The 26171-nt window shown below is 45.6% G+C and overlaps 3 protein-coding genes and 1 pseudogene across 4 annotated transcripts; 1 reads left to right on the top strand and 3 right to left on the bottom strand.

The window, feature by feature from the left end:
* The first annotated feature begins 2254 nt into the window (after nucleotides 1-2254).
* Nucleotides 2255-5032, top strand: LOC123096589 (putative receptor protein kinase ZmPK1; annotated as a pseudogene).
* A 459-nt stretch (nucleotides 5033-5491) lies between these two features.
* LOC123096591 (putative receptor protein kinase ZmPK1) lies at nucleotides 5492-10363 on the bottom strand. The gene is made up of 2 exons (XM_044518351.1): nucleotides 8354-10363; nucleotides 5492-8282 (listed from the first exon to the last, which is right to left on the bottom strand). Exon 2 carries the CDS (start codon nucleotides 8144-8146, stop codon nucleotides 5687-5689), a length of 2460 nt encoding a protein of 819 aa, XP_044374286.1. The 5' UTR covers nucleotides 8147-8282; nucleotides 8354-10363; the 3' UTR covers nucleotides 5492-5686.
* Nucleotides 10364-10576: 213 nt separating this feature from the next.
* On the bottom strand, nucleotides 10577-13427 carry LOC123096593 (protein ROOT PRIMORDIUM DEFECTIVE 1). 2 transcript variants are annotated; one of them, XR_006446661.1, is made up of 2 exons: nucleotides 11380-13427; nucleotides 10577-10865 (listed from the first exon to the last, which is right to left on the bottom strand). XR_006446661.1 is itself a non-coding variant. In XM_044518353.1 (1 exon), exon 1 carries the CDS (start codon nucleotides 12804-12806, stop codon nucleotides 11520-11522), a length of 1287 nt encoding a protein of 428 aa, XP_044374288.1. In that variant the 5' UTR covers nucleotides 12807-13427; the 3' UTR covers nucleotides 11124-11519. The 2 variants fall into 2 exon arrangements, 1 of the variants encoding a protein (XP_044374288.1); XM_044518353.1 differs by lacking the exon at nucleotides 10577-10865 and having other exon boundaries at nucleotides 11124-13427.
* A 420-nt stretch (nucleotides 13428-13847) lies between these two features.
* LOC123096592 (alpha-L-arabinofuranosidase 1) lies at nucleotides 13848-26105 on the bottom strand. The gene is made up of 18 exons (XM_044518352.1): nucleotides 25820-26105; nucleotides 25273-25469; nucleotides 25110-25164; nucleotides 24360-24556; nucleotides 23938-24059; nucleotides 23697-23844; nucleotides 23385-23454; nucleotides 22050-22195; nucleotides 21923-21968; nucleotides 21766-21818; nucleotides 16429-16579; nucleotides 15876-15994; nucleotides 15689-15760; nucleotides 15256-15362; nucleotides 14946-15002; nucleotides 14665-14857; nucleotides 14327-14470; nucleotides 13848-14230 (listed from the first exon to the last, which is right to left on the bottom strand). Exons 2-18 carry the CDS (start codon nucleotides 25450-25452, stop codon nucleotides 14105-14107), a joined length of 1986 nt encoding a protein of 661 aa, XP_044374287.1. The 5' UTR covers nucleotides 25453-25469; nucleotides 25820-26105; the 3' UTR covers nucleotides 13848-14104.
* Between the last annotated feature and the right edge of the window lie 66 nt (nucleotides 26106-26171).

Here is a 26171-nt window from a genome sequence, read left to right on the forward strand (position 1 = left end):
CTGAAGTTGAAAAATACACCGAACTGGTTTCAAAACTTGGCACGAGCGTGCAAATACAGTGCTAATCCTATTAATAGACGTGTTTTTACGCTGATGTGGCACCGTAGCTCGCTTAGCATGCACAGACAACCTCGCCCTAGGAAAGAACCAGTATGCCATACGTTTTCTCGTTCCTGTTAATGAAAACAGATCCTTTTTCTTAGAATAATGAAAACATTTCCTATTTTTTTAGATAAGAAAGAAGAGACACGTACGTGGGTTTTAATCGCCTCAGCAGTGCAGACCAGTTTGCGCATCTTAGTTTCATTTAGAAATTTGTAAAAAAGTTTGCAAATTATAATCACAGTAATAAAAATATTCACATATTTGTTTTAAACGTATCATATAAATAAAATGGTATTTCTGATTATAAAAATGGCTGTAAATTTAGAATTATATAAATATTTTCTATACTACAATTCATGAATATTATTTTAACTACATAAACCTTTTAATAGTTACATGTACATTTTTACAATTCATATTGTTTAAGAATTTTTCAACAATGTAAAATGTTCATAAATATCCAAAATTTAAAATTTCAGTTTATGAAAAATATTCACTACTGACTATATTTTAATTATAATTTTTTTGAATATATGACACAATGAAAGTTATACACATGTTTCTCGCAAAAAAGAAATTTATACACATGTGAATATTAATAAAAATGTTTCTACATATAACATTTTTTTTTCATTTAAGCATAAGCCAAGCATGCATAATCTTTTGGAATTTACTCAAAAAATTAAGTTTTTTATAATTATTTTTGCATATACTAAACAATTTAGAAAATTTATTTACGAAAAGCTTTAACTATAAATCACATGTAAATTGCTGACTATTTTTTTAAATTACATGAACATTTTAGTTATTTAATTTATATGTATTTATAAAAAATTTGAAGCACAAATATTTGAAATGTATTTTTTTACTGTGATTATAATTTACAATTTTTTTTACAAATTTCTAAATCAAACTAACGTGCGCAAACTGGGCTGCACTGCAGCAGGCCATTAAAACCCACGAACGTGTTTCTTTATCTAACAAAATAGGAAATGTTTTCATTATTCTAAAAAAAGATCTGTTTTCATTAACATGCACGAGAAAATGTATGGCGTACTGGCCAGTAGTTCCAGTTTGCTAGGGCGAGGTTGTCTGTGCATGCTAAGCGAACTACGGTGCCACGTCAGCGTAAAGACGTCTACTAATGGGATTAGCACTGTATTTGTACGCTCGTGCCAAGTTTTGAAACCAGTTCGGTGTATTTTTCAACTTCAGGCACTAAAGTGAACATTGGTGGCAAGTTTAAGCACCACCTGTGATATTACCTCTAGATGATAACATCATACATTTCTAGGCAAAACAGATAATGTGGCGAGTAATTAATGAAGAAATAGGGACATATAGTAGCATAGCTAGTTAGGCTGGTCGTGATGACAAGTATCATATACTAGTATCATGCATATGATACTAGTGTATGATACTACATCCGTAGTGCATAATATCATATGTTAGTATCATAGATGACTTTATTTATTAGCATGCATGACATATAGTAGCATAATATTTAATATGATATGGTATCATGATATGATACTCAACCCTCTCTTCCTTCATTTAATCCTATGCCACCTTATCAAATTTGCCTAGTTGGCATGCATGATACTACCTATAATACTCCTATTATGACCAGCCTTACTGTAACATCACACATATCAAGACAAGATGAGTCTACAACCTAATAAATGAAGTGTTACATGACACCACACATATGTTACTCCCCACTACAGAGGTAGTAACATATTAGTCTAAGTTACTACCCATTGTGACTAGTCTTACGACCGGACAAAGAACTAGTACGATCGATCCAAGATACTACTTCCTCCGTTCCAAAATATAGCATGTCCTCGATTTCCGCCCTTCAACTTTGACTATAAATTTAAACAACGAGACCAACTACGGCGGGAGCAAAATTATATAATTGAAAACTTCTTTTGAATACGAATTCATTAGTATAATTTTCGCTCCCGCTGTAGTCGGTCTTATTGGTTAGATTTATGCTCAAAGTTGAACCTCGGAAAGCGTGGACGCGCTATATTTTGAAACGTATGGAGTAGAATTTTTCAACGTGATCCTCGCTTTTCCACCTTAATAATCAACCAACTACAGTAGGAGCTAGACTTCGCGCCTGAACGTGCGATCCAACACCAACAGCGTGAAGTGTTTTTCTTACTGTATTTGCTTGCACATGTGGGTGACGTCTCGTCCCATTACCGGAAGAAGTGGGGCCTTTGACCTCCTCGTCCTAGTGCCCCTGCATAAAATATTACAAACTCCGGCGACCGGCGTCGAGCTTGATTACGTTACGTGCAAACAATTCTTTCCGCAGTGACAGCCCGGCAGCTAGAGCACTAACGATTTTTTTGTCCCGGCCTGATCACCGACCAAGCTCAGCTCTGCTCTGCACGGCCATGACCGCAGCTCGCCGCTGTGCTCTGCTTCTGCTCTTCGCCCTCGTGCTCCCGGGCACCGGCCGCGCGGGGGCGCAGCGCGAGCGCGGCCGCGGCAGCCTGCCGCGCGGCGCCTCGCTCGCCGTCGAGGACCACGCGTCCGACCTCCTCGTCTCCCCGGACGGCGCCTTCGCCTGCGGCTTCTACGCCGTATCCCCCACCGTCTTCACCTTCTCCGTCTGGTTCGCGCGCTCCGCCGACCGCGCCGTCGTCTGGACGGCCGCCGCCACCGCCACGGCGCGCCGCGCCGTGCACAGCCAGGGCTCCCGCCTCGCGCTCGACGGCCGCCGCGGCGCGCTCGTCCTCACCGACTACGACGGAGAGGCCGTCTGGAACTCCACCGCCCACAACGGCGCCGCGCGGGCGCGGCTCCGGGACACCGGCAACCTCGCCGTCGAGGACGCCCGGGGAGCGTCCTGTGGCAGAGCTTCGACCACCCGACCGACACCCTGCTCCCCGCCCAGCGCCTCAGCGGCGCCGCCGGGAGCGGCCTCGTGTCCACCAGCAGGCTCCTCGCGGCTGGGCACTACGGCTTCCGGTTCAGCGACTACGCCATGCTCTCAATGGTGTACGACGATGGTGGCGAGGTATCGACCATCTACTGGCCCAACCCCTACTTCAGCTACTGGCAGAACAGCCGCAAGATCTACAATTTCAGCCGCGAGGCCGAGTTGGATTCCACGGGCCATTTCTTGGCCAGCGACAACGCGACGTTCGATGCCGCCGATCTGGGCAGCACCGGGGTCAGGAGGAGGTTGACGCTGGACACCGACGGCAACCTCCGGCTGTACAGCTTGGACGGCGAGGCATGGACCGTGTCGTGGATGGCGTTCTCCAACCCCTGCATCATCCACGGCGTGTGCGGCATCAACGCGGTGTGCCTCTACACGCCTTCACCGGCCTGCGTCTGCGCCCCCGGGCACGAGCGCGCCGACCGGAGCGACTGGAGCAGGGGCTGCCGGCCGACGTTCAGCAACTCCACCGGCGGCCGCGACGAGCAGGTGAAGTTCGTGGCGCTGCCGCACACCGACTTCTGGGGCTTCGACCTCAACAACAGCGAGTACCTGTCGCTGGACGCGTGCGAGGCGCAGTGCACCGGCGAGCCGTCGTGCGTGGTGTTCCAGTACAAGCAGGGCAAGGGGGAGTGCTACCCCAAGAGCCTCATGTTCAACGGCAGGACGTTCCCCGGCCTGCCCGGCACGGCCTACCTCAAGGTCCCAGCCGACTTCAACGTGCCGGAGCTGCGCATCCATCAATGGCAGACCGATGATGGCCTCGCCATCCAGGAGGGCATTGCCGGATGCGACGCCGCGGCACCGGAGGTCTTGCTCAACGTCTCCGGCACGGCGAAGATGAGCAGCAACCAGGGCAAGTCGCTATGGTTCTACTTCTACGGCTTCTTGTCCGCGTTCTTCGTCATCGAGGTGTTTGTGATAGCGTTTGGGTGCTGGCTCTTCTCCAAGAAAGGGATACTGTCCAGGCCATCGGAGCTGCTGGCCGTGGAGGAAGGGTACAGGATGATCACCAGCCATTTCCGGGCGTACAGCTACTCAGAGCTGCAGACGGCCACCAGGAAGTTCCGCGCCGAGATCGGCCGCGGCGGTTCGGGCACCGTGTACAAGGGGGTCCTGGACGACGACAGGACGGTGGCCGTCAAGGTGCTGCAGGACGTGAGCCAGAGCGAGGAGGTGTTCCAGGCCGAGCTGAGCGCGATCGGCAGGATCTACCACATGAACTTGGTAAGAATGTGGGGGTTCTGCTCGGAAGGCGCGCACCGGATTCTGGTCTACGAGTACGTCCACAACGGATCATTGGCAAATGTGCTGTTCCAAGGCACCGGAAATTCCGGCGGGTTGCTGGGATGGAAGCAGAGGTTCAGCATCGCCGTCGGCGTGGCCAAAGGACTGGCATATCTTCACAATGAGTGCCTGGAGTGGATCATCCACTGCGACATGAAGCCGGAGAACATACTGCTGGATGATGAAATGGAGCCCAAGATCACCGACTTCGGGCTGGCGAAGCTGCTCAACAGAGACGGGTCCGACTCGGGCCTGTCGCGAATCCGAGGAACAAGGGGGTACATGGCGCCCGAGTGGGTGTCCAGCCTTCCCATCACCGAGAAGGTCGACGTGTACAGCTATGGCGTGGTGCTCCTGGAACTGATGAAAGGGAAGAGGGTTTCAGACTGGGTGGTGGATGGGAAAGAGGGGCTTGAAACTGATGTCAGAACCGTGGTGAAGATGATCGTTGACAGATCGAAGCGCGGCGATGGAGGATGGGTTGCGGACCTCGTGGATGAACGGCTGGATGGCGAATTTAATCATGCGCAAGCTAGAATATTTGCCCAGTTGGCTGTCTCATGTGTAGAGGAAGATAGAAACAAAAGGCCCGGTATGAAGAATGTAGTGCAGACGCTCATCTCTGCAGATGATGAGTCCAGAGATAATGAATATCCAGAAATTTGATTCAGTTTTTTTGGACATGTGTTAGTGTGTGTGTGTGTATACAGCAATCTTTGTCACATCAAATCATATATATATTATTGTACTCCCTCCGATCCAAAATAAGTGTCGCAGTTCAACCTTAGTTCAAAACCGCGGCACTTATTATGGACCAGAGGGAGTTGAAATTAGAACCCACGAATTATGTCTTTGCTAATGCGTGATGGCAGAAATCTAGAAGTTTACCTGTTGCAGATGTTGGACAAGCTGCACTTGGATTTGTTCTTCTTGCCCTAAACTATTGGTTTGACAGTGGTATCATAGCTGATTTGGGACAGCAGCACTTAGATTGTGAACTAGATCAGGATACCTGTGCAGTCCTGCTGCATTTCCTCTGCCAGATGAAAAACCTTTGATACAGAATGTCAATACATAGAACACATATATCAGTTGGCAAGCAGTTACCAGATGATACCACAGGCTAGCACAGACCTGATATGTGACAACCTCATTGGTATTATCATTGTCAGATTTACAGTATGTTCTCATAACTACTAAGAAGTCCTAAAACGATTTCAGAAACAAAAAGACTGAATATATACATGAACAACTAGTACATGTGTTACTATTTTATTACTCAATTACTACATAACATGGAATACCTATGCACAAGGATACAACTATGTTCAAAGTTCAAACTGAAGCTTCTTCAACTGAGAGGAGGCTCTCAACTATTGATTCCATTGTTGGCCTGTTCTTCCTGTCCTCCTCCAGGCATGAAACAGCTATCCTGATCAACTCTTTCGCTTGCAGGTAGTTGAAATTGCCGTCCAGTCCGACATCTACAAACTCCGTTAACCACAACAGTTCATCCCCTTCCAACCTGTAAGAAAGCATCTTAATAAACTTCTTGAGCACCACATGGACATCCTCCTCCAAATCAACAACAAAGTCGAGAATTCTTGTTCCTGACACTAGTTCAAGAAGCACGATCCCATAGCTGTACACGTCAACCTTCGCTGTGATCGGTAAACCAGTGACCCACTCCGGAGCCATGTAGCCCAAGGTTCCTCGCGCCCGAGACAGATTCTGATTAGGCCCCGTTCTGCTGAGCAGCTTTGCGAACCCAAAGTCGGTGATCTTAGGCTCTAGATCCTGATCCAGCAGAATGTTCTCCGGCTTCAGGTTGCAGTGGATGACCCACTCTAGGCACTCATGGTGAAGATAGGCCAGCCCCTTTGCAACACCTAAAGCAATGTTAAACCTCTGACCCCACTGCAGCAAGATTTTGTTGCTGAATAGTATGTTAGCTAATGAGCCGTTCTCAAAATACTCCAAGACCAGCATTCTATGGGATCTCTCTGAGCAAACCCCCCATATTCTTGCCAGATTCATATGGTTAATCCTTGCAATGACATGCAACTCATCCTGGAACTCTGCCCTGTTCCGTGTTACATTTTCCAGCCTTTTTATGACCACCTCTCGCTCATCATCCAAGGTTCCCTTGTAGGCAATACCTGAACCTCCCCATCCAAGCTCATGTTTGAACTTTTCAGTCGCCTTGGCCAGCTCTCTGTAACTATACATCCGGAAATGACTAGTCATCACCTTGTAGCCTTCCTCAGCCGCCCATAATTGCGATGACCTAAACTCTCTCCGTAGAACAAAGAACCATGCAAACGCGAAGAAGAAAACCTCAATGACAAAAAATGCAGCAATGAACCCATATAGATAGAGCCATTTTGGATCATCACTGCCATCTTCACGAACCATGTCTGGCACTGATTCTATGATTGTTTTGCTCACATGATCACATTCAAGACGATGTATTTCAGTGTTGAGCACATTGGACTGTGGAATTGGGGTATTTGAAACATTGAAACTTGTGGGGAGCTTGATGTACATCGTTCGCACAGTAGGTGTTGGGAAACTCCTTCCGTTGAAAAGAAGATTCTTGGGATAGCATGTGCCATTTCCTTGTTGGTACTGAAAACCCTTGCACGTGCAATCACTCAAGCATACGTTCATACAACGCTCCAATGACACTTTGTTGATGCGCTGCTGATCAGATCCCCAAAAATCAGTGTTTGGAAGCCGCAAAAATGTCACATTCCGTTCACTATCCCCGCATCCGATGGTATCTACGGTAAGCTCGCATCCCTGTGTCCAGTTGCCAGGATTCCTCATTGCATAACCAGGTGGGCAAGAACATGTTGGTGCAGGGGAGTAGTGGCAGATCCCATATGGACCACACATGCCATGTATCATGCATGGCTGAGAGACAGCCACCCATGAAACTGTCCATCTCCTGTTTGAATCTGATCCATTGCTCAAGCTGTATATCCTAAGATTACCATCAGAATCAAGGGTAAGTCTTCTCTTAATCCCATAGCCTCTATCAGAGGCAACAAGAGGCCGACGCCAAGCGAAATCACTGGCGAAAAACTCCCCGTAATCATCAAGGCTCCCCATCCGAGTACTGTTATAGAGGTTCCTGTTATTCTCATAGTACTGGTAATCAGGATCAGGCCAGTATATGTCAGAAACATTGGTGTCATCGTAGAAGAGAGACAGCATGGATTGGTCACTAAAACGGAAGGTGTAGTGACCAGGAACATGCAGCCGGCTGGTAGAGACTAACTTTGCCGTGGCGGGGATTCGCTGGGTGGGTAGGAAGGTGTCGGTTGGCGAATCGAAGCTCTGCCAAACAATGGTGCCGCTTGTGTTCTTCAGGACGAGGTTCCCGGTGTCAAGAAACTGAGCATACTGGACATTTGGGAGGTCGCCCTCAGTTTGCCAAACGACGGTGCCGTCGTGGTCGGTGAGGACCATGTTGCCGTCCTTGTTCAGGGTGACGGCTGACCTCCTGGAGTGCACAGGGCGGCCGCGGTTGGCACTCCAGACGACGGTTTCGCCAGGTGAGTCGGAGTACCAGATGGAGAAGGTGAAGGCGCCGCTGTAGATGCTGTGGAAGCCGCAGGAGAACGTACCGTCAGGTGACCGCAGGAAGCTGGTCTCATGATCCTCGACGGCGAGGGAGGATTTCAGCGCCAGGACGTCGCCGCCGGGAGGTGCCGCGCCACCAACACCCACGGCTGGTAGAAGTAGAACAAGCAAGGATAGGAGCAGGGTGGGTAGAAAGGGGGTAGCCATGGTTGGTTGCAGAGATTATCTGAGCTGCTGCCTGCAGGACCGGGATGAGGATGAGTTGAGTAGGCGATGAAGTTCCAGATGCTCCCCGTTTGTCTTGGTCCAATCCACTGGTAGCCATGGTTGGAATACTTCTTGTCTGCATGCATGTTGAGACTTGTAAAAACGATATGCTGTAGAAGAGAAGGACTACCAATTGGACTTGGTTACCTGAAATGTATTAAAAGTCCACAAGCTGAGGGATGCATCTTGTCCAACACACTAGTTTATATCTGTCTAAGCTTGAGACTCATCAATGAACATGGAGCCACATGGCGGCCATTGATTGTGACATCTCCAGAATATTAAGGACAGGTCAGCTTTAAGCAGGGGCGGTCGCTGTCCAGCAAGGTGGCAGCATCTAACTTCTTTTCAACCCCTTGTACCCCTGCTCACCAACCCCTTCTGTGTGCCGCAACTTGGACAGCAATGAAATATTCAGGTGGGGAGTCGCTCTCCTCAGCAAACTTTTGAGAAAGTGAAGCTTGGCTTGTTGTTAACGTGTATTCATAACTTGTGATTTTATACTGTTACAACACCTCCTCTTCTTCAAGAACAGAGGAATGCTGTTACAACGCAATAGAAGCTGTCCACAAAGGCAGGCCGGGGTCCAGTTAACCGAAGCCTAGGCGGAACCCTCTGGAAGATGGTCAAAGAAGCAAACGTCCACTGTATCTGCGACAAATTCACAGCCAAGCAGAAACCCATGATCAGCCTGAACAAGTGGTTTGCTGTTACAGCAAAATGTGTCAATGGATTGCCCACAGGGGCCAACTGTTTCGCTAGTTAGAATATAAATTTACATGCTTTGGTTTCAGATTTCAATGAAAGTTTCCCCTGTTTATCTTCTGAAAGGTGCAATATTTTTACAGGTTACATTGCTTCGGAGCAGCGGCCAATGCCTGAGCATTTGCTGTAAGACAACTCTGATCAACGGAGAAATGAATGAAGGATAGAAGGCTGTAATTCACATTTTTACATTTTGTATACTAACGTATGCGGCGTTTAAATTTTTAATTCAGCATGAATATCAGCTAAAACATATGCAACGTTTAAATTTTACACAAAAACACGACAAGCAATTAAGTAGTCTAGCTAATGCACTTTTCTGTCAGCAACAAGCTTCGTTGAATAGTCTGAAAGAAAGAAACTTCAGCGGAAAGAATGCATTGTCCTAGAAAAGCCATGCATATGAATACAAGAAGAAAAATCTGATGGGAGTTTCTTCAGTACCAAATTTAGGAACCCTTGCCCGAGTACGTGTACTTCAGAGAGCACCAGAAGCTTGTTTGTTGTTTGCTCAAAGCTTCAGGTTCTCCCATTACTGCATTATTTCATCAATTACTATTTTGTGCGAGTCACAGCAAGACTCCCGTTGTCTTCGTTAAATCCACTAGTAACCACGGTTGTAATACTTCTTATCTACATGCAGGTTTGAGACTTGTAAAAACGATATAGTGCAGAAGAGAGGGACTACTAATTGGACTTTGTTACCTGAAATAGATTAAAAGTCCACAAGCTGAGAGATGCATCTTGTCCAACACAATAGTTCATCTGTCTGAGCTTGAGACTCGTCAATGAATATAGAGCCGCATGGCGATGCTTGATTGTGACATTTCAAGAATATCAAGGATCAAGTCAGCTTTAAACAGGGGCAGTCGCTGTCCAGCAAGGTGGCAGCATCTAATTTCTTTTCCACCCCTTGTACCCTGCTCACCAACCCTGCGTGTCCTGCAACTTTAACAGTCAATGAAATATCACACGAACAACAAAGCCCGTCAAATAGCACATCCAAAATTGAATCAAGGCATATCCTGGTCTAGCCCGTTCAAAGTAAATATTGTTCAGTGTTACAAATGTGAGATATTGTTGATCTCAGTCACTAAAGTCAGCCACAACACTTGAGATATCGTCAACCCATTACAAATATCCAAATCAGTGAATAATAAGTAGCAGGATCATGCAAGTTTGCAAAAGAAATTAACAGGAGCATCATTCACAACAAGATGACAAGTGCTCAAGTTGTATACATATTCTGCCCGCTAGTCTCTACAGCCATGCCTCCTCTTCTTCAAGAGCAGAGAAACACTACTACAGCGCAACAGACGCTGTCCACAAAGGCCGGGGTCTAGTTAACCCAAGCCTAGGAGGAACCTCCTGCAGGATGGTGAAAGAAGCAAACAAGGAAAAGACTGAATTCGATCCATCTCCTCCCTTTTCTTAAACCAAGAGCTACTCCCTCTCTTTTCTTTTTTATGTAATTTCAATACGATTTCGTTTGTGTTCATGTTTTCAATTTAGAACCCCACGGAAGTGAATAGAAAAAAGAAAATACCCCTGTGATACGCCTTCCTTTACCTATTTCTAGATTGATTGATGTTCAATGGAGGGAAACTTGCCATTCCTTCTTTCCTTTGAAATTGTCCACAGTATCTGTGATAAATTTACAGCCAAGCAGAAATCCATGATCAGTTTGGAGAAGTGGGTTGCTGTTACAGAAAAATGTGTCAATGGATTGCACACAGGTGCTAATTTCGCTAGTTAGAAGGGTTAATTTACATGCTTTGGTTTGACCTTAAAAATCAAAGTTTCCCATGTTTATCTTCTGAAGGTGCGATATTTTTACGGGTTACATTGCTTCAGAGCAGTGGATGAACACTTGAGCACTTGCTGTAAGACAACTCTGAAAGAAAGACAGAAGGCTGTAATTTACTTTTGTATCGTCTATCACGACATCTGCAGACCGAACCTTAGTTTTATCAATGTAAATAGTAACATAAAAGTGGGTGTTATCCGCTTCCTTCTTTTTGTCCCTGTTGCCATGTTCACACTGTACTTTTACCAGTGTCTTTAAACTAGAACACTACCAGATAAATATACTTGAATAAAGTAAATTAGAAGGCGTTTATAATAAGCTGCAGCAGAAGAAGAAAGCAGGCACTGAAATCAGCTAGAAATGTAGTCACCGATAATTTTTTTAATTCAGCATGAATGCCAGCTACAACATATGCAGCATTTAAATTTTACACAAAAACACTAGAAGAAATAAAGTAGTCTAGCTAATGCACTTTTCTGTCAGCAACGAGCTTCATTGAATAGCCTCAAAGAAAGAAACTTCAGTGGAAAGGATGCATTATCCTAGAAAAGCAATGCATATGAATACAAGAAGAAAAATCTGATGGGAGTTTCTTCAGTACCAAGTTTAGGAACCCCTGCCTGACTACTTGTACTTCAGAGAGCGCCAAAAGCTTGTTTGTTGTCTTCTGAATGCTTCAGATTCTCCCATTACTGCATTAATTCACCAAATCCTATTTCACCTGAGTCACAGAAAGACTCCTCAAGAAAATGACTCTACAGAGGAGTCACTTTCAAACTGTGACATGGAATTCATGTTATCCACCTGGCATGTGTGATTCTGTGACCCATGACTGCTTCCCTGGCTATCCTCCTCAACAAGTGAGATGGCATTTTCAGTTTGAACAATGCCACGGCATCCAGCCAAAATCAGATCTAACATTTTCCTTTGCACGCTATAAACAGGGTTTGGCTCAAGCAAACATCCTTTATTATAACTCTCCCTAAGAAGCACAGTTTGCGTGCTTCCTTTCGTCGAGATGTAGAAAATGCCAGGGTGCTTAAGAAGAAGTTCCCGCAAGTTTACCTCCATCGAAAATGGTCTCCTGAAGTGTGACAACCTCTCCAGTGGCACCATCTTTTCGACTGTCGAGCTTAAGAGTTCATGAAGAATACCAACAATACGTTTCTCAAGCCTCTCAGAGTTGGTGATTGGATGCAAATCATTCTTCTCGTAAGGTTTGGTGTAGGGAAGCCTCTGCCAATTCTTAAGCTTTTCCCTAAAACCTTTCTCAATCTTAAAGCCTGTAGGGAAGTTTACTGGAAAAGCATATTTGGTCTCATATTCCGCTAACCATTTTTCTGTATACTCCTTGTCCCTCCATTCTTCGACATTAGCTACAGCCAGATTCTCATCCCTGGTGATCAATGTCAGAGTATCAGGGGTTTCAAGAGAAAAATCAGACTGATGGTTTGGCAGCATAGAAGACCTGTAGTCATCGGGCAGGCCAAGCTCCTTCCTTACGAGCCATAATGCATGCATATTCAGAGTTCCGTCCGTAGACATCATGAGAAGTTTCTTGAGCCGCTGAACCACGGCGGGCTCATTTTCCCTGATGACAGCATCTTCTTCGGCGACCAAATCAGCCATCTTTCGGGTGATCCTGCAGCAATGGTTCCTTTTGACAGGGTGCACGTAGATCTCGAAAATGTGGGGGTATTTCTTGAGGAAAGCGCCGATCTCGGTGTTGAGGCCGATCTCACGCCTCCACCTCAGAAGGAGCTGGAGCGACGCGTAGCCATTCCTCTGCTGGGATATCACGGCGTGCAAATCCAAGGCCAGCCTCAGGTTCTTGAGCTGGATCATCAGCTTGTCCAGCCTATGGTCCCTTGTTCTGCTCTCCAGGCGGGTTCGTGCTGAGTCCACCGGCTTCTTCCACCTCCTCTGCATGCTACGGTTAAACGGGCTGTAACAGAACGCCTCGTTCAGCATGTGCAGCCTCGGGGAGAAGACGCGCAGATTTTTTGGGCTGAATAGCTTGGATGCCATCTTGCTTGTATGCTAACAGACTGAATCCTTACCCAGCTGCGAAGAAAAAACTGAATCTCTAGAGAAAGTAGCAATGCCAATTCCTACTGAGACAAGGCGCACGCATGCATCATGTGTGCAGCTGCAGATGCGACTGGGGAAACAAGGGACGGCTGCGAGCTGGGCATTTCGTCGAACAGGATGCGCTCTGGGTGGATAGGAGCGAGCTCTGCCTGGCGGCGGAGTGTGGTCACGGGCAAGCGCGAGGAAGCAGGAAAAGAGGATAGGGGCAGAGCCTGGTGGCTGCAGAGGACGAGGGCGACGGCGCGACCGGTGGCGGTGGCGGTGGTATCGGCGCGAGGGAAAGCAGAGTGAGCAGAACAAGGCGGAGGTGAGAGTGAGACCCAAAATGGCTGCTTCGTTCGGTCGCCGCTAGATTAGCAGGATGGGGAGATCCGCACCGTCCGTCCGCCCCTCCCGCCACCCTAACCACGACCGGTCGCCTCGTTCCTTCCTTCACTCCCCCGTGCCCGTGGAGCCTGGAGCGGCGGCCTTCGCCAGATGTCAGACGTGGCCATCCGTGCTCTGCTCATCCCTGTCGCAAATCCAAGCCCAACGTGACCAACCCTGAGCCTCCTGCTCCAGTCGCCGTGCTGGCTGAGGGCATCAACCTCAAATCTCAATCGGCGTCCACCGTTCCTCCTTCCAGGTCCAGCGATGTGAGCCATCTGAACCTCAATTTCTACTCCAAAGGTTTGCTCATAGCATCTACGAGTAACTGGTAAAATCACACTTGCTCCTGCCCAAGTTTGGATGGGCAGGCTTTTGTGCATCATTTTACAGCTCCCTCTAGATCTCTGCCTACACTCTTCACTATACCTTGTTCCGTCAGCAAGACAGACACCATTCCTGATTATTTTTCCAGGCTATATGGCTTCAGACAAGTTTCGTCCAACATCAGCAAATTAAATTGTGCTTCCAGCTTACTTCAAGCCAATGACAATTTTTATATATATATATGCTTGCGACAGGTCAACAGGCGAAAGCAAATCAACAAAGATATCATCGTGGGAACCTTTTCATTCATTTTGATATATGCTTGTGGAACGTCAACAAGTAGTGTCATGGATACCAGGACCGATCACATGAGGCCTGATAGGCAAATACCAGAAAAACAAACCTATATTTATTTATCTATATATCCAATGAACCAGGGAAGACAACTTCACATTTCGCTTGCTTTCTGGAATCCATGCACCAGACCTGATCGATCAATGCCTCGTGTAGATCATCTTGTTTTCCACCTCACCATTGCTTCTTCACATGTCAGCTACGAGCTCGCCGTACTCATCCAGAGCCAGATCATATGAAGTGAAAGAGTACGGAACCAGCATGGCCTGCATCTCTTCTGCAGCACTGGCTAGACCACTTTTTACCGGCTTAACCTGCATCAGTTGCAAGATACATGTTTTACAAAAAATTACAGTGTGCATACCGTATGAAACAAAAAGACCGTGAGCAAAGCAAAGGCGCCATCTTGCCTTAAGTGGGTCATCGAACGAGTTCTCATCCAACGAATAGTTGGATGTGAGAACGGTGACAGCTGATCTTGACGTATCGACACCAGCTTCCAGTCCGGTTGCAGATAATGTGAGGTTCACAGTATTCGGCCCAAAGTTCACAATCTACAGAGGATCACATAAAGATTGGTACAGAGCTCTAATTTCTAAGACCTAAACATGTTACTCAAGCAGTAGAAACCGTATTGCTGTATGTGGATTGGGTCATTTCAAACATCAAGGCAAGTTTACTGCTCTTTATCTAATGAAGTGAAGAAATGGCATGCAGGATGGGAGGAAATTGGGACAACTGAGTTTACCTTTATCCTCAGGAAGATATCCTCATTGTCTCGCCAGGTAATTGCAGATGCTGCCAATGAACCAGAGTAGCTGGAATTGAGTCTCACTGGATGGATCACAGCACCACTTGATTCACCGAAAAATGTCTGCATCCAGTAACTAGGAGTTCCATACTGTTGCCAGGAGTTGAAGACTATCGCATCTGGGGTCCATCTGTTCATTATATTCAGACATAATCACTGAAACCGTCATAATAAGAATGCTAGTACGAAAAAACACACAGAATCCTGTCAGTGCTAACTTGCGGTCGTTGTCATTTACGAAGAGTGGGGCATAGCTCGCCATGTGGACGATATCACTGCACAGGAGAATGACGCAAAACCATCTCATTAACTCGCAGTAAGGAACTACTGTTAAATAAATATTTAGAAGATTATTCACTGTTCAACATATGTACTTATCTCATAGTTTCTTACCATATGAACAAGTACCAAAGACCGATTTACACCCAGGAAAACTTATATAGAAAGATAACTTACGATAGAAAGACAACCCTTTGCATTAGTGGTGTTTCCCTAAACCTCAAGAAAACAAGGAAGGCAAGACATTACCTATTCACTTCTAATCCAATGAGGAATGCAGCCTCTGCCAATGAAGCTTGAAGGCTTCCCTTGCTGGTATCCCCATCAACATGAACAGCATACTCACTAACGAATACCTGAAATAAGATCTTAGGATAGTTATAAGATACCTTCAGTCTACAGAATACACAACTCTAGAACATGATAACAGTGAGATGCTTGTCACATGAATCAGTTAAGATCCTCCTTCCAAGAAATCTGCATGGGAATTACAAAGATCTAATACGACGATTTCAATAGACTTTTTGGTATATAAATCAGTAAAGGTAGATGTCAACTTCAGTTGCACAATAAGCGGAAGAAATAGTGACCTCAGAACACCCTAGAAAGTCAGAAACTAGGTCCATGAAACATCTATTGCCCACATAAACCACTCCATAGGCCTTTAGAAACTAAGCCATACCTTAGGCCCGGTACGTGATGTCCTGCTAAACGTATCTTTCTTGAGAAAAAGATCATCAGCACTATTATATATCTACAGAAACGAAGGCAGAGTATTTTAAGAAACCATTGATAAAATAACTACTAAAATATCTGATGAAAGTTAAGCAGGGAGAAATGACAAACTAATTTGCAAGCAATAAACTCACATGGAAATCATATAAATCCGCAGGATGGTCAAGTGGCTCAGATGAGCCATCGCAGTTTGAAATAATTTGAATATCTGGATAGGCCTCTCGTATGGCATTGTAGAACTTGAGGTAATGTCCTGTTAAATAGAATTTAAGGGCATCACGTGCAACATAGGAAATTCTGAGCTAGCTCTTCACTCTTTAGTATTCCAGCAAAACAAGTGAAGGCCACTGTAATTCTGTAAGCTATGATGGAATAGCTTAATTTATGTGCAAATCCAGTGTTAGTAGTCTAGTGGGCCATGAACTGGTAAAGTGGACGGCTCAATTTTTCTTCCTTTTTTTCATGGCATTGCTATGATCATAATCAACTCCACAATTCAGTGATGGCTAAAAAGGGGGAATGAAGAAGTAAAATGTGGTTTCAGATATGCTCTACAAAAAAAGTCATGTCGAGGAATTGTCGATTAGACTTGGCCAATGGCCATCACATCACTTGAGACTACTAAGATATTCAATAGGAAACGTTATCTTTACAGTTTATGCATGTTAATTACTAATAAAAAATTACCCTGGTAAAATGGTTTGGTGTTGTCACAATCTTCATTCCCAACCGCGACATACTTCAGCTGAAATCTTTCAGGATGCCCCATTGCAGCTCTAACAGATCCCCATGTCGATTTTGCACTTCCCCTAGCGAACTCAAGGCTGTCCAATACATCCTATAGCAAGTCAAGAAAACAAAGAACTTAAAATCATGAGAAATGCATAGGCCTAAATATATGTTAGATGAAAAAAATTTAAGATGCTCCCAAATTGTTCTGGATCGTCCATTTATGTTGAAATATAATGGCTAGGATGAACCATTACCTTGTAGAGGATGAGAGGCCACTTTGACCTTTCTAATTTCTAAAGATATTGATGCCTTTTCATAAATACATAAATATACCAGTACAATTTCAAAAAAGCTCTTGTTAGATCGATAGCATCTGCTATGAAGGAAAAAACAGATGGGCTAACTTTTTTTGAAGAACATTGACAGTGACATAGGTGACACACTATGTTCCATTGTGCCAGTTTGGCTTCTCATTATGCTAACTATCTTCCCTTTGAGCAATGTTCAATCGAGTATACACACTATATGTCTATATGTTGTTGTCATTCAGATACCATACCAGTGAACTAGCGTGCAGCTGTTATTTTGACAAGACCACCTAACTTACCTGGATCTAATATGCTCATAAACTTGCTCTGAAAAGAGGCGCCATATGTTCTTTTTGTATACTCTGTTAGAGTTATAATATAGGTCATGTACCCCTTTGTATTTATCCCGTTGTATAAGGGGTTTCCTGCATATGTTCCACACTTGTACATGTATATATATCGGCCTATGGCCTCATGGGAATATAAGTTGCTTATTCCTAACATGGTATTAGAGCTTTAGGTCTCTTTTTTCGCACGCGCAACTCGTGCTCCGATCCCATCTCGCCGCCGCCGCGTCTTCTCTTCGCTGCGTCTTCTCCCGCCAGGCGCCGCTCCCGCCCAGCGCCGCTCCCGCCAGGCGCTGCTTCCGCCGTCCGCCCAGGGCGGCTCCCGTCGTCCGCTCCTCCCGCCAGGCTCACGGTCGCCAGGCCCGCCAGGCTCGCAGCCACGCCTCCTGCTCTCAGGCGCCGGTGCTGCTACCCGTGCGCCCCAGCTCCACTTCCCGCGGCCGCCGTTCGCTCCCGCCTGTCTCCCGCCTGCTCGTGGTCTTCCGCCTGCCGTCTCGGATTCTGCTGATTTCGGGTCTCTCCAAAAAAAAAAAACATGGTGTCTCTCGCCTGCTCCGAGGTGATTCCTGACGGTGTTTTCAGTGTTTGCTATACTGACCCCGTCTCGCACATGTGCCTTTCTTCAGTGCTTGGTGCTCGTTCGTCTGTGCTATCGTCCCCTGTGGCGACTCTCGCACGTGGTGATTGTCGCTCTACATCGACTCCTCCCGCGACTTTCATCGGTGATTATCATTCTACACCGGCTCCTCTCACGGCCCCCATCGGATGTGTTGATGCATATGACTCTATTGACCCGCGTCTTCCTTTGGCGCTTGGGGCTTGTCTGCATGTGCCCTCGTCTCCTTCACCGGCCTCTACGGATGATGTTGGTGGCCGCTCCTCTCCCAGTGCTACTGCGTCATCTACTTCAGCTATGTACTTCACCGAGCAGGAGATTGTGGGACTTCGTGGTCTGCTCACTGCCTCCGGCTCTTCATTGCCGGGTGCATCTACGTCGACCTCTTCAGTTGAGCCCCTGACTGAGCAGGAGATTACGCGCCTTCGGTGCTTGCTCGCTGCATGCTCTGGTTCTTCACCGACGGGTTCTGCTGGTTCTGCTACTGACTCCTCTGGCATTGTGAGACCACCTTCAACACAGTCAGGTACATCTCCATGGATTCTTGATACTGGAGCATCTTTTCATATGACTCATGATTCATCCACCTTGTCTTCTCTTCGTGCTCTTGATTCTCCTATTCATGTTCTTACTGCTGATGGTACCTCCCTCCCGGTTAATGGTCGAGGCATTCTTAACACCTCATCTTTTCATGTTCCTGATGTTGCTCATGTTCCTCGACTTACCATGCAGCTCCTTTCTGGTGGTCAGATTGTTGACTCCGGTTGTCGGGTGATTCTAGACTTTGACTCTTGTTCTGTTCTGGACCGTCACACTGGTGCTCTCCTTGGTGCTGGCCCCCGACACCGTGACTCTCAGGGTCTCTGGGAGCTTGACTGGCTTCACCTTCCCTCCGCTGCCACCGCCGCCAGTCTTTCCCCCTCTGTTGCCTTGTCTACCAGCTCTTTTCAGCAGTGGCATCATCGCCTTGGTCACTTGTGTGGCTCTCGCCTCTCCTCCTTAGTTCGACGTGGTCTTCTTGGATCTGTCTCCGGCGGTGTGTCTTTAGACTGTCAGGGTTGTCGGCTTGGTAAACAGGTCCAGTTACCTTATCCTCATAGTGACACTATGTCTCAGCGTCCTTTTGACCTGGTTCACTCCGATGTCTGGGGTCCAGCTCCTTTTGCCTCGAAAGGAGGTCATCGCTACTATATTATTTTTATAGATGATTTCTCTAGATACACCTGGATATATTTATGTCCTCTCGTAGTGAGGTGTTATCTATCTATAAGCGTTTTGCTGCCATGGTTCACACTCAGTTCTCTACTCCTATTCGTGTTTTCCGTGCTGACTCTGCTGGAGAGTATATCTCCAAGATGTTGCGTGGAGTCCTTGCTGAGCAGGGTACTCTTGCCCAGTTCTCTTGTCCTGGTGCTCATGCTCAGAATGGCGTGTCTGAGCGCAAGCATCGTCACCTTCTTGAGACGGCTCGTGCGATGATGATCGCCGCCTCTCTTCCGCCTCATTTTTGGGCCGAGGCTATCTCCACTTCCGCCTATCTCATCAACCTTCAGCCGTCTGCTGCTTTGCAGGGTGGCGTTCCTTTTGAGCGTCTTTTTGATCGTTCTCCCGATTATTCGATGCTTCGCTTGTTTGGTTGTGTTTGCTATGTTCTTCTTGCCCCTCGCGAACGCACCAAACTGACCGCTCAATCTGTTGAGTGTGTCTTCTTAGGCTACAGTGATGAGCATAAGGGCTATCGTTGTTGGGATCCTATCGGTCGTCGGATGCGTATCTCTCGCGACGTGACTTTTGATGAGTCTCGTCCTTTCTACCCACGCCCATCTTCCTCGATTTTTTCAATGGAGGATATCTCTTTTCTCACTTTTCCTGACTCACCTATCACCCCCGTCGCGCCTGTGCCTATTCGTCCCACTCCCTCTGCTTCTCCACCCCTAGTCGATTTGCAGCAACCATCTTCTCCGGTCTCCTCGCCTAGCATGTCACCGGATTCTACACCTTCATCTCCGGTGCCTTCTTCGTCGCCACCCACATCTTCATCTCCGGTGACTTCTTCGTCGCCACCCCCCGATTCTACCTTGGCGATTCCTCCTTCTATTGTTCCATCTTTTCCTCAGCATTACACTCGTCGTTCAAGACCTGTGGATGCCTCCTTGGATGAGTCGTCCTCTTCCACTCAGCCTACTTATGGCTTGCGTTCTCGTCCTCGTCCGCCTGTTGATCGCTTTGGATTTCCCACTGCTGGTGCTGCTGTTCTTGAGCCGACTTCTTATCGTCAGGCTGTTGTTCATCCTGAATGGCAGTTTGCGATGGCAGAGGAGATTGCTGCTCTTGAACGCACTGGTACCTGGGATCTTGTTTCTCTTCCTCCCGGAGTCCGTCCCATCACTTGTAAGTGGGTCTACAAGGTTAAGACTCGCTCCGATGGTTCTCTTGAGCGTCACAAAGCTCGTCTTGTGGCTCGTGGTTTTCAGCAGGAGCATGGTCGTGATTATGACGAGACTTTTGCTCCTGTGGCCCATATGACCACTGTTCGTACACTTCTTGCTGTTGCCTCTGCACGCCACTGGTCTATATCTCAGCTTGATGTTAAGAATGCCTTTCTTAATGGTGAGCTGCGTGAGGAGGTGTACATGCAGCCACCACCTGGGTATTATGTTCCTGATGGCATGGTATGTCGTCTTCGTCGCTCTCTCTATGGCCTTAAGCAAGCCCCTCGCGCCTGGTTTGAGCGTTTTGCCTCTGTGGTCACTACTGCTGGTTTTCAGCAAGTGCTCATGATCCAGCATTGTTTATTCACCTTTCTCCTCGTGGTCGGACTCTTCTTCTTCTCTATGTTGATGACATGATCATCACTGGCCCCGAGTATATTGCCTTTGTAAAGGCCCGTCTTAGTGAGCAGTTTCTTATGTCTGATCTTGGACCTCTTCGCTACTTTCTTGGGATTGAAGTCTCTTCTACCTCTGATGGCTTTTTTCATATCTCAGGAAAAGTATATCCAGGATCTTCTTGCTCGTGCTGCTCTTACTGACGAGCGCATTGTTGAGACTCCTATGGAGCTCAATGTTCACCTCCGTGCTACTGATGGTGTTCCTCTCCCTGACCCGACGCGTTATCGTCATCTCGTTGGCAGTCTTGTCTATCTAGCTGTCACTCGTCCGGACATCTCTTATCCGGTTCATATTCTGAGTCAGTTTGTCTCTGCTCCCACATCGGTTCACTATAGTCATCTCCTTCGTGTTCTCCAATATCTTCGGGGCACGATCTCTCACCGTCTATTCTTTCCTAGCTCCAGTTCTTTACAGCTTCAGGCCTATTCGGATGCTACGTGGGCTAGTGATCCTTCTGATCGCCGTTCACTTTCTGCTTACTGTGTTTTTCTTGGTGGTTCTCTCATTGCCTGGAAGACGAAGAAACAGATTGAAGTTTCCCGTTCGAGTGCTGAGGCTGAGTTGCGAGCCATGGCTCTTTTGACGGCAGAGGTGACTTGGTTACGGTGGTTACTTCAGGATTTTGGTGTTTCTGTCACTACACCGACTCTGCTCTTATCTGACAGTACAGGTGCTATTAGCATTGCGCGCGATCCTGTGAAGCATGAGCTCACCAAGCATATTGGTGTTGATGCTTTCTATGTGCGCGCTGCTGTGCAGGATCAGGTTATTGCTCTTCAGTATGTGCCTTCCGAGTTACAGTTGGCGGATTTCCTGACGAAGGCCCAGACTAGAGCACAACATGGCTTTTATCTCTCCAAACTCAGTGTTGTTCCTCCACCATGAGTTTGAGGGGGGGGGGGGGGTGTTAGAGTTATAATATAGGCCATGTACCCCTTTGTATTTATCCCGTTGTATAAGGGGTTTCCTGCATATGTTCCACACCTGTACATGTATATATATCGGCCTATGGCCTCATGGGAATATAAGTTGCTTATTCCTAACATACTCACCCAGAAAAAAAGGGAACATTAAACTGTACTGCACTAAGAATGATCCATAAGTGAAAGATCTACTCCATAAAAAAATACCTTTACAAAAGGTGCGATGGCAGTGGTATCAACTTGATCATTCCGGCTGATCCCTAAAATTCAAGAGAAAAAGTTCAAGAAACTAATTGGTATGCAAGTGATTATTCAAGATATGTTAAAGTAGGATTAATGAAAAAATAGCAAGAGTACTATTTACCAGCGTTAAAAACCCAGATTGGCTCGGCGCCCAGGTCTTCCGCGAGCTTTAATAGACATCTCACACTCAATGTATGAGTTTAGATATGGCTACACCTAGAAAATCCATATGAGATTAATCAGCATACCTGGAGAAGCTCATAATACCCAAGACCATCATCTGTCCAGTAATTCCAAACGTCTCCATAGTGCCCAGGCCTCTCTTCCCATGGACCGATAGTTTCCCTCCATCTGAAAGCATTTCTTAACAAAATGCCTTCAACAAAGGTACCACCTATAAAAAATGGTGCGAAATATCAATATACCTATGATTGAAGAATTGTTAAAATTCTAGTTACAAAATTTCATTTGTTTCTAGAATAAAGTACCCACTATGGCATCCATATGAAAAAAATACAGAGAAATATGGCATCCATATGAAATATACAGAGAAATAAGGCAACATATGACATCAGGGGTAAGATAGTCATTTTCAGTTTAACTTGCAATCTGGATTAACTTGTCGTCAAATTTGAAACTTCTACTCATTCTTCAAATTTAGGTGTTAAGCTTACAGTATCAAGTAAATTAGCATCATCACTCTAATCTGGACTAGGACGATTAATAAGTTGTACAGTTTTAAAAAGGCAATGATGTACTTATATGTTAAGCGTATCATCTCAAATCAACCTAAACAGAACAATTATGTAAAAAGGAACGTTGCATAGGACACTAAAATAATAAGAACTTTGTGCTCAATTCTAGTTTCTTCTTGTAAAGTAGTTTTAGAATTTTGTGTTATCCATATCTTTTACTATACCACAAGATAAGTTTATGTCTATGCATCTTATGGTGCAGAGGCCAGGGGTAATAAAGGCTTCCATTATACATTAAAAAATAACACAAGATAAAAATTGTCTGCTGGGTACACCAGCTGCAAGATCTATTTTTTGGGTTAGCCAACTTGATAGATAAGAGAACATTAAGGATCAATTTGATCAGATATGTTCAACACTCTTATGTAAAAGGTCAGCTATTGATATGCCCTAATGGGGCATATATAAGCACAATACATGGTACAGTAGAGAGTCCTACCCTATCTTGCAGCTGAAGAATCCTTGCCAGTTTTCACTCGATTTCTCAACCATAAAAAATGCATTCTACAGGACAAAAGGAGGCTATGCAGTACAAAGGAGACTACCATATACTTCTACATTTTTTTGCTTCAGTCATTAGTAGTTCTCTTGGCAGACGTAATAAAGTTTATGATTGTCAGTCTAAGCATATTCCTGTTTGAGATTGGCTGCTTAATTAGTTCCTACCAAATCCTAATGGCTGAATATGATCTAAAAAATACAAAGGAATACCCACCAAAAGTTTGCGAGAACCATTGGATATAAACAGTTCATAAACATGTTAGAAGTTTAGAACATAAACGTGCAGCATTTATTAGTTGATCTTAATTTCAAAAGCATATGAAATACCAGGAAATCGTAGGAACCGTGGTTTTAAATCCACAAGCATGTGTATGAGTTCCTTGCGAAAGCCATGGCCCTGTATATGTACAACAAAATAACGATTAAGGTCCCTTGTAAACTCGTACTTAGAAGCATTAGATAAGATGGATTAAATTATCATCATCATCATTATTATTATTATTAAAGTTTCTAAAATATAAATGCAAACTATTATTATTATTATTATCATCATCATCATTATTATTATTATTCCAGATCACATCATGCGTTTGGGAGTGTCAGTACCCAATAGGAAGACAGGATAAAAATGCAATTCACCTTGTATGTATCTGAAGGTATGAGTGACACTTGATCGATCCATATGACTCCCCTTTTGGAAGTTGTTAACTCAAGTCTTGAAGTTCTGCACGTTACTTTAGCTAATAATTGCATCTGTATCTTTCGCCAATCTGACACATTTGTATCTCTGTAAACACACCGTATGTAATCCTTTCAGTCTTAGTGAAAAAATTAACAAATTGAAAATCATCTTATCTCCAGTGCTAGGGAAGATATATACACTATGACAGCTGCTGCTATATTTTGCAGTCCATCTGAACATGTGAGTGAAGCAGTCAACTCCACGGATTCTAGTGATCTGATATACATTACCAGATTATAGCTCTTCCCCTCTTCTATGTTCTGGAAGTTGAAATGGTCAGGTGCAGCACAAAACCAGAGGGAAAAAGTGAAAATGCTTCTGAGAAAAAGGATGCATTCCAAGGAAGCGAAGGCACAGCATTAAATGGAGAGCTAAAATTATGGATGTGGATTAGAACAGATCAAGTTATGTTTCAGTTTTCACTTCTGGGAAGAAAAACATTTGCTATCATTTTTCAGCTAGCAATACTGTAGCCTGTAAACTGTTGACCATCATTTTTTATATTTATATTTTAATGCTGATGTTCCTGTCCACTTAGTATATTGATGAATAAAACGTACCATGCCCCAGAATCCTGGGTTGTAAATACCAACACCGCCAGCTGGACACTTGGCACAAAGAATTTCCATCCTTAGAGCAACCATATTTCTACTGAAACAAGATGCTCTTTCAGTCTTCACGTATATGGAGGATTCGTCACCAATGATGGACCATGGATCTATATTTGAAGGAGTGTAAGGCCCTCCAGCTTCAAAACCTAAAGCACAATTCTGTAACAGTCAGTACATGGCTAAATGTGAAATTTTATCGACATCTTATAAAAGGGAAAGGGCAACAATTTTTTTGTATTGTTATTGGTAGTAATAGTGATTTGTTTTGTTCTGCAGTGATTGCAGAACTACCTAGGGAACAGAAAACAAGAAGCAGGAAGGACTGCCAAGTGCCAACTGTCAATATGGAACGGGAATAAATATAGAAGTAACAGAAATCTGTTATTGTTCTTTGTACAAAATTTCGTATGATCCAGTTGCGCAAAAAAGGGTACTGTACTCTTTTATACATGACTGACCATTCAGCCTATATGAATCCTTGTTAACAGGGAAATTTGGATATAGGTCAGTGCAAAATTTCAGAGTTCCAAAAAATGCAACTAGGTGTATGTGTATCACTGCCATGTAAGTCATTGCATGGCTTTTGGAGCTATGGATCAAGCGCATTTGTCTGTAACGTAGTCCAGAACTTTCTGATAACATGTTCCAAGAGGCAGTGTACATATAAGAGCTGATAGTGATGGTACGTAACAGCAGTACCTCTGTTACTGACAAGCTCCGCCCACAATCCACCAGCTCCAGCGTGGTTGATTTCCTAGAATGAATATTCGGTGGAGGAATATTGCGAAAAATCAAGAATAATCAGAAGGGTTTTGTGATGGGATTTAAAGGCAATGATCGTTAGCCAAAAGATGACATGCACCTCAAAGAACAAGCCAAAGAGGGTTTGAGGGATCTTTCTGGCGGCCTTCCATGACGTATCGACCTCCAGCAGTGCCGTCTGAGCCCCCTCCGACTCTGCCGCCAGGCACCCGCAGCTCAACGAGAGAAGAAGCAAGGAGCAGAGGATGGTATGCAAAGCTGCCGCATCCTTGGTGCCCATCACCCACTTACTCTAGCCTGAAGATAAAGATCATCAGATCAGTTCGCGGATCGATCGAGCATGTAAAATGGCGACAAACAGTAGAATTGTTTCCACAATAAAACCGAATAATTGGGGGCGCCGATCAAGGAAAGAAAAGAAAAACCAAGTGGCAAAGGTGAACTCGTTTGGGAGGAATATAGCGGGAAGAAAGCACAAAACACAAGGGAAATCAACTAAACCTCTTCCCTTAGACATTCCATCGAACACCTCAACCTCTCAGCCATGATGCGCATGAACAGTAGTACTGACCGGAGCAGGGAGAAAATGACGCAGACAGAGAGGGGGGGCGCCGTAATGAACAAGATCGGATCATGGAACTGCTCACCTCCGGCCAGCACTCGAGGACGGAGCGAAGGGATGGCAAGCACTCGTGAACTGTGATGCCGCGATGGTGTTGGTGGGGTACTCGGGGAGGAAGAGGAAGTGCCGCTGCTTAAGTAGCTGCTGCGAGCCCATGACTGCGAACGAGGAATAGAAGAGAGGTGGGTGGGTTTGGTGGGTCCAAGAGAGTGGGACCGCGTGCCACGTGGAGCTGGGAGCCAGCATCTTTGCCCGTCTCAGCCGTTGGATGTTGATCCGGCCGCGGAGCGAGTGGCGATGGCCGATGGACCACGAGCACACCCTCGGTCCTTGCTTCCCGGGCTAGACTGGACATGTCCCGTTGTGATTGACTTGTC

This window comes from Triticum aestivum, chromosome 4D, assembly GCF_018294505.1.
Source record: "Triticum aestivum cultivar Chinese Spring chromosome 4D, IWGSC CS RefSeq v2.1, whole genome shotgun sequence".
In the NCBI taxonomy this organism is placed as follows: Eukaryota; Viridiplantae; Streptophyta; class Magnoliopsida; order Poales; family Poaceae; genus Triticum; species Triticum aestivum.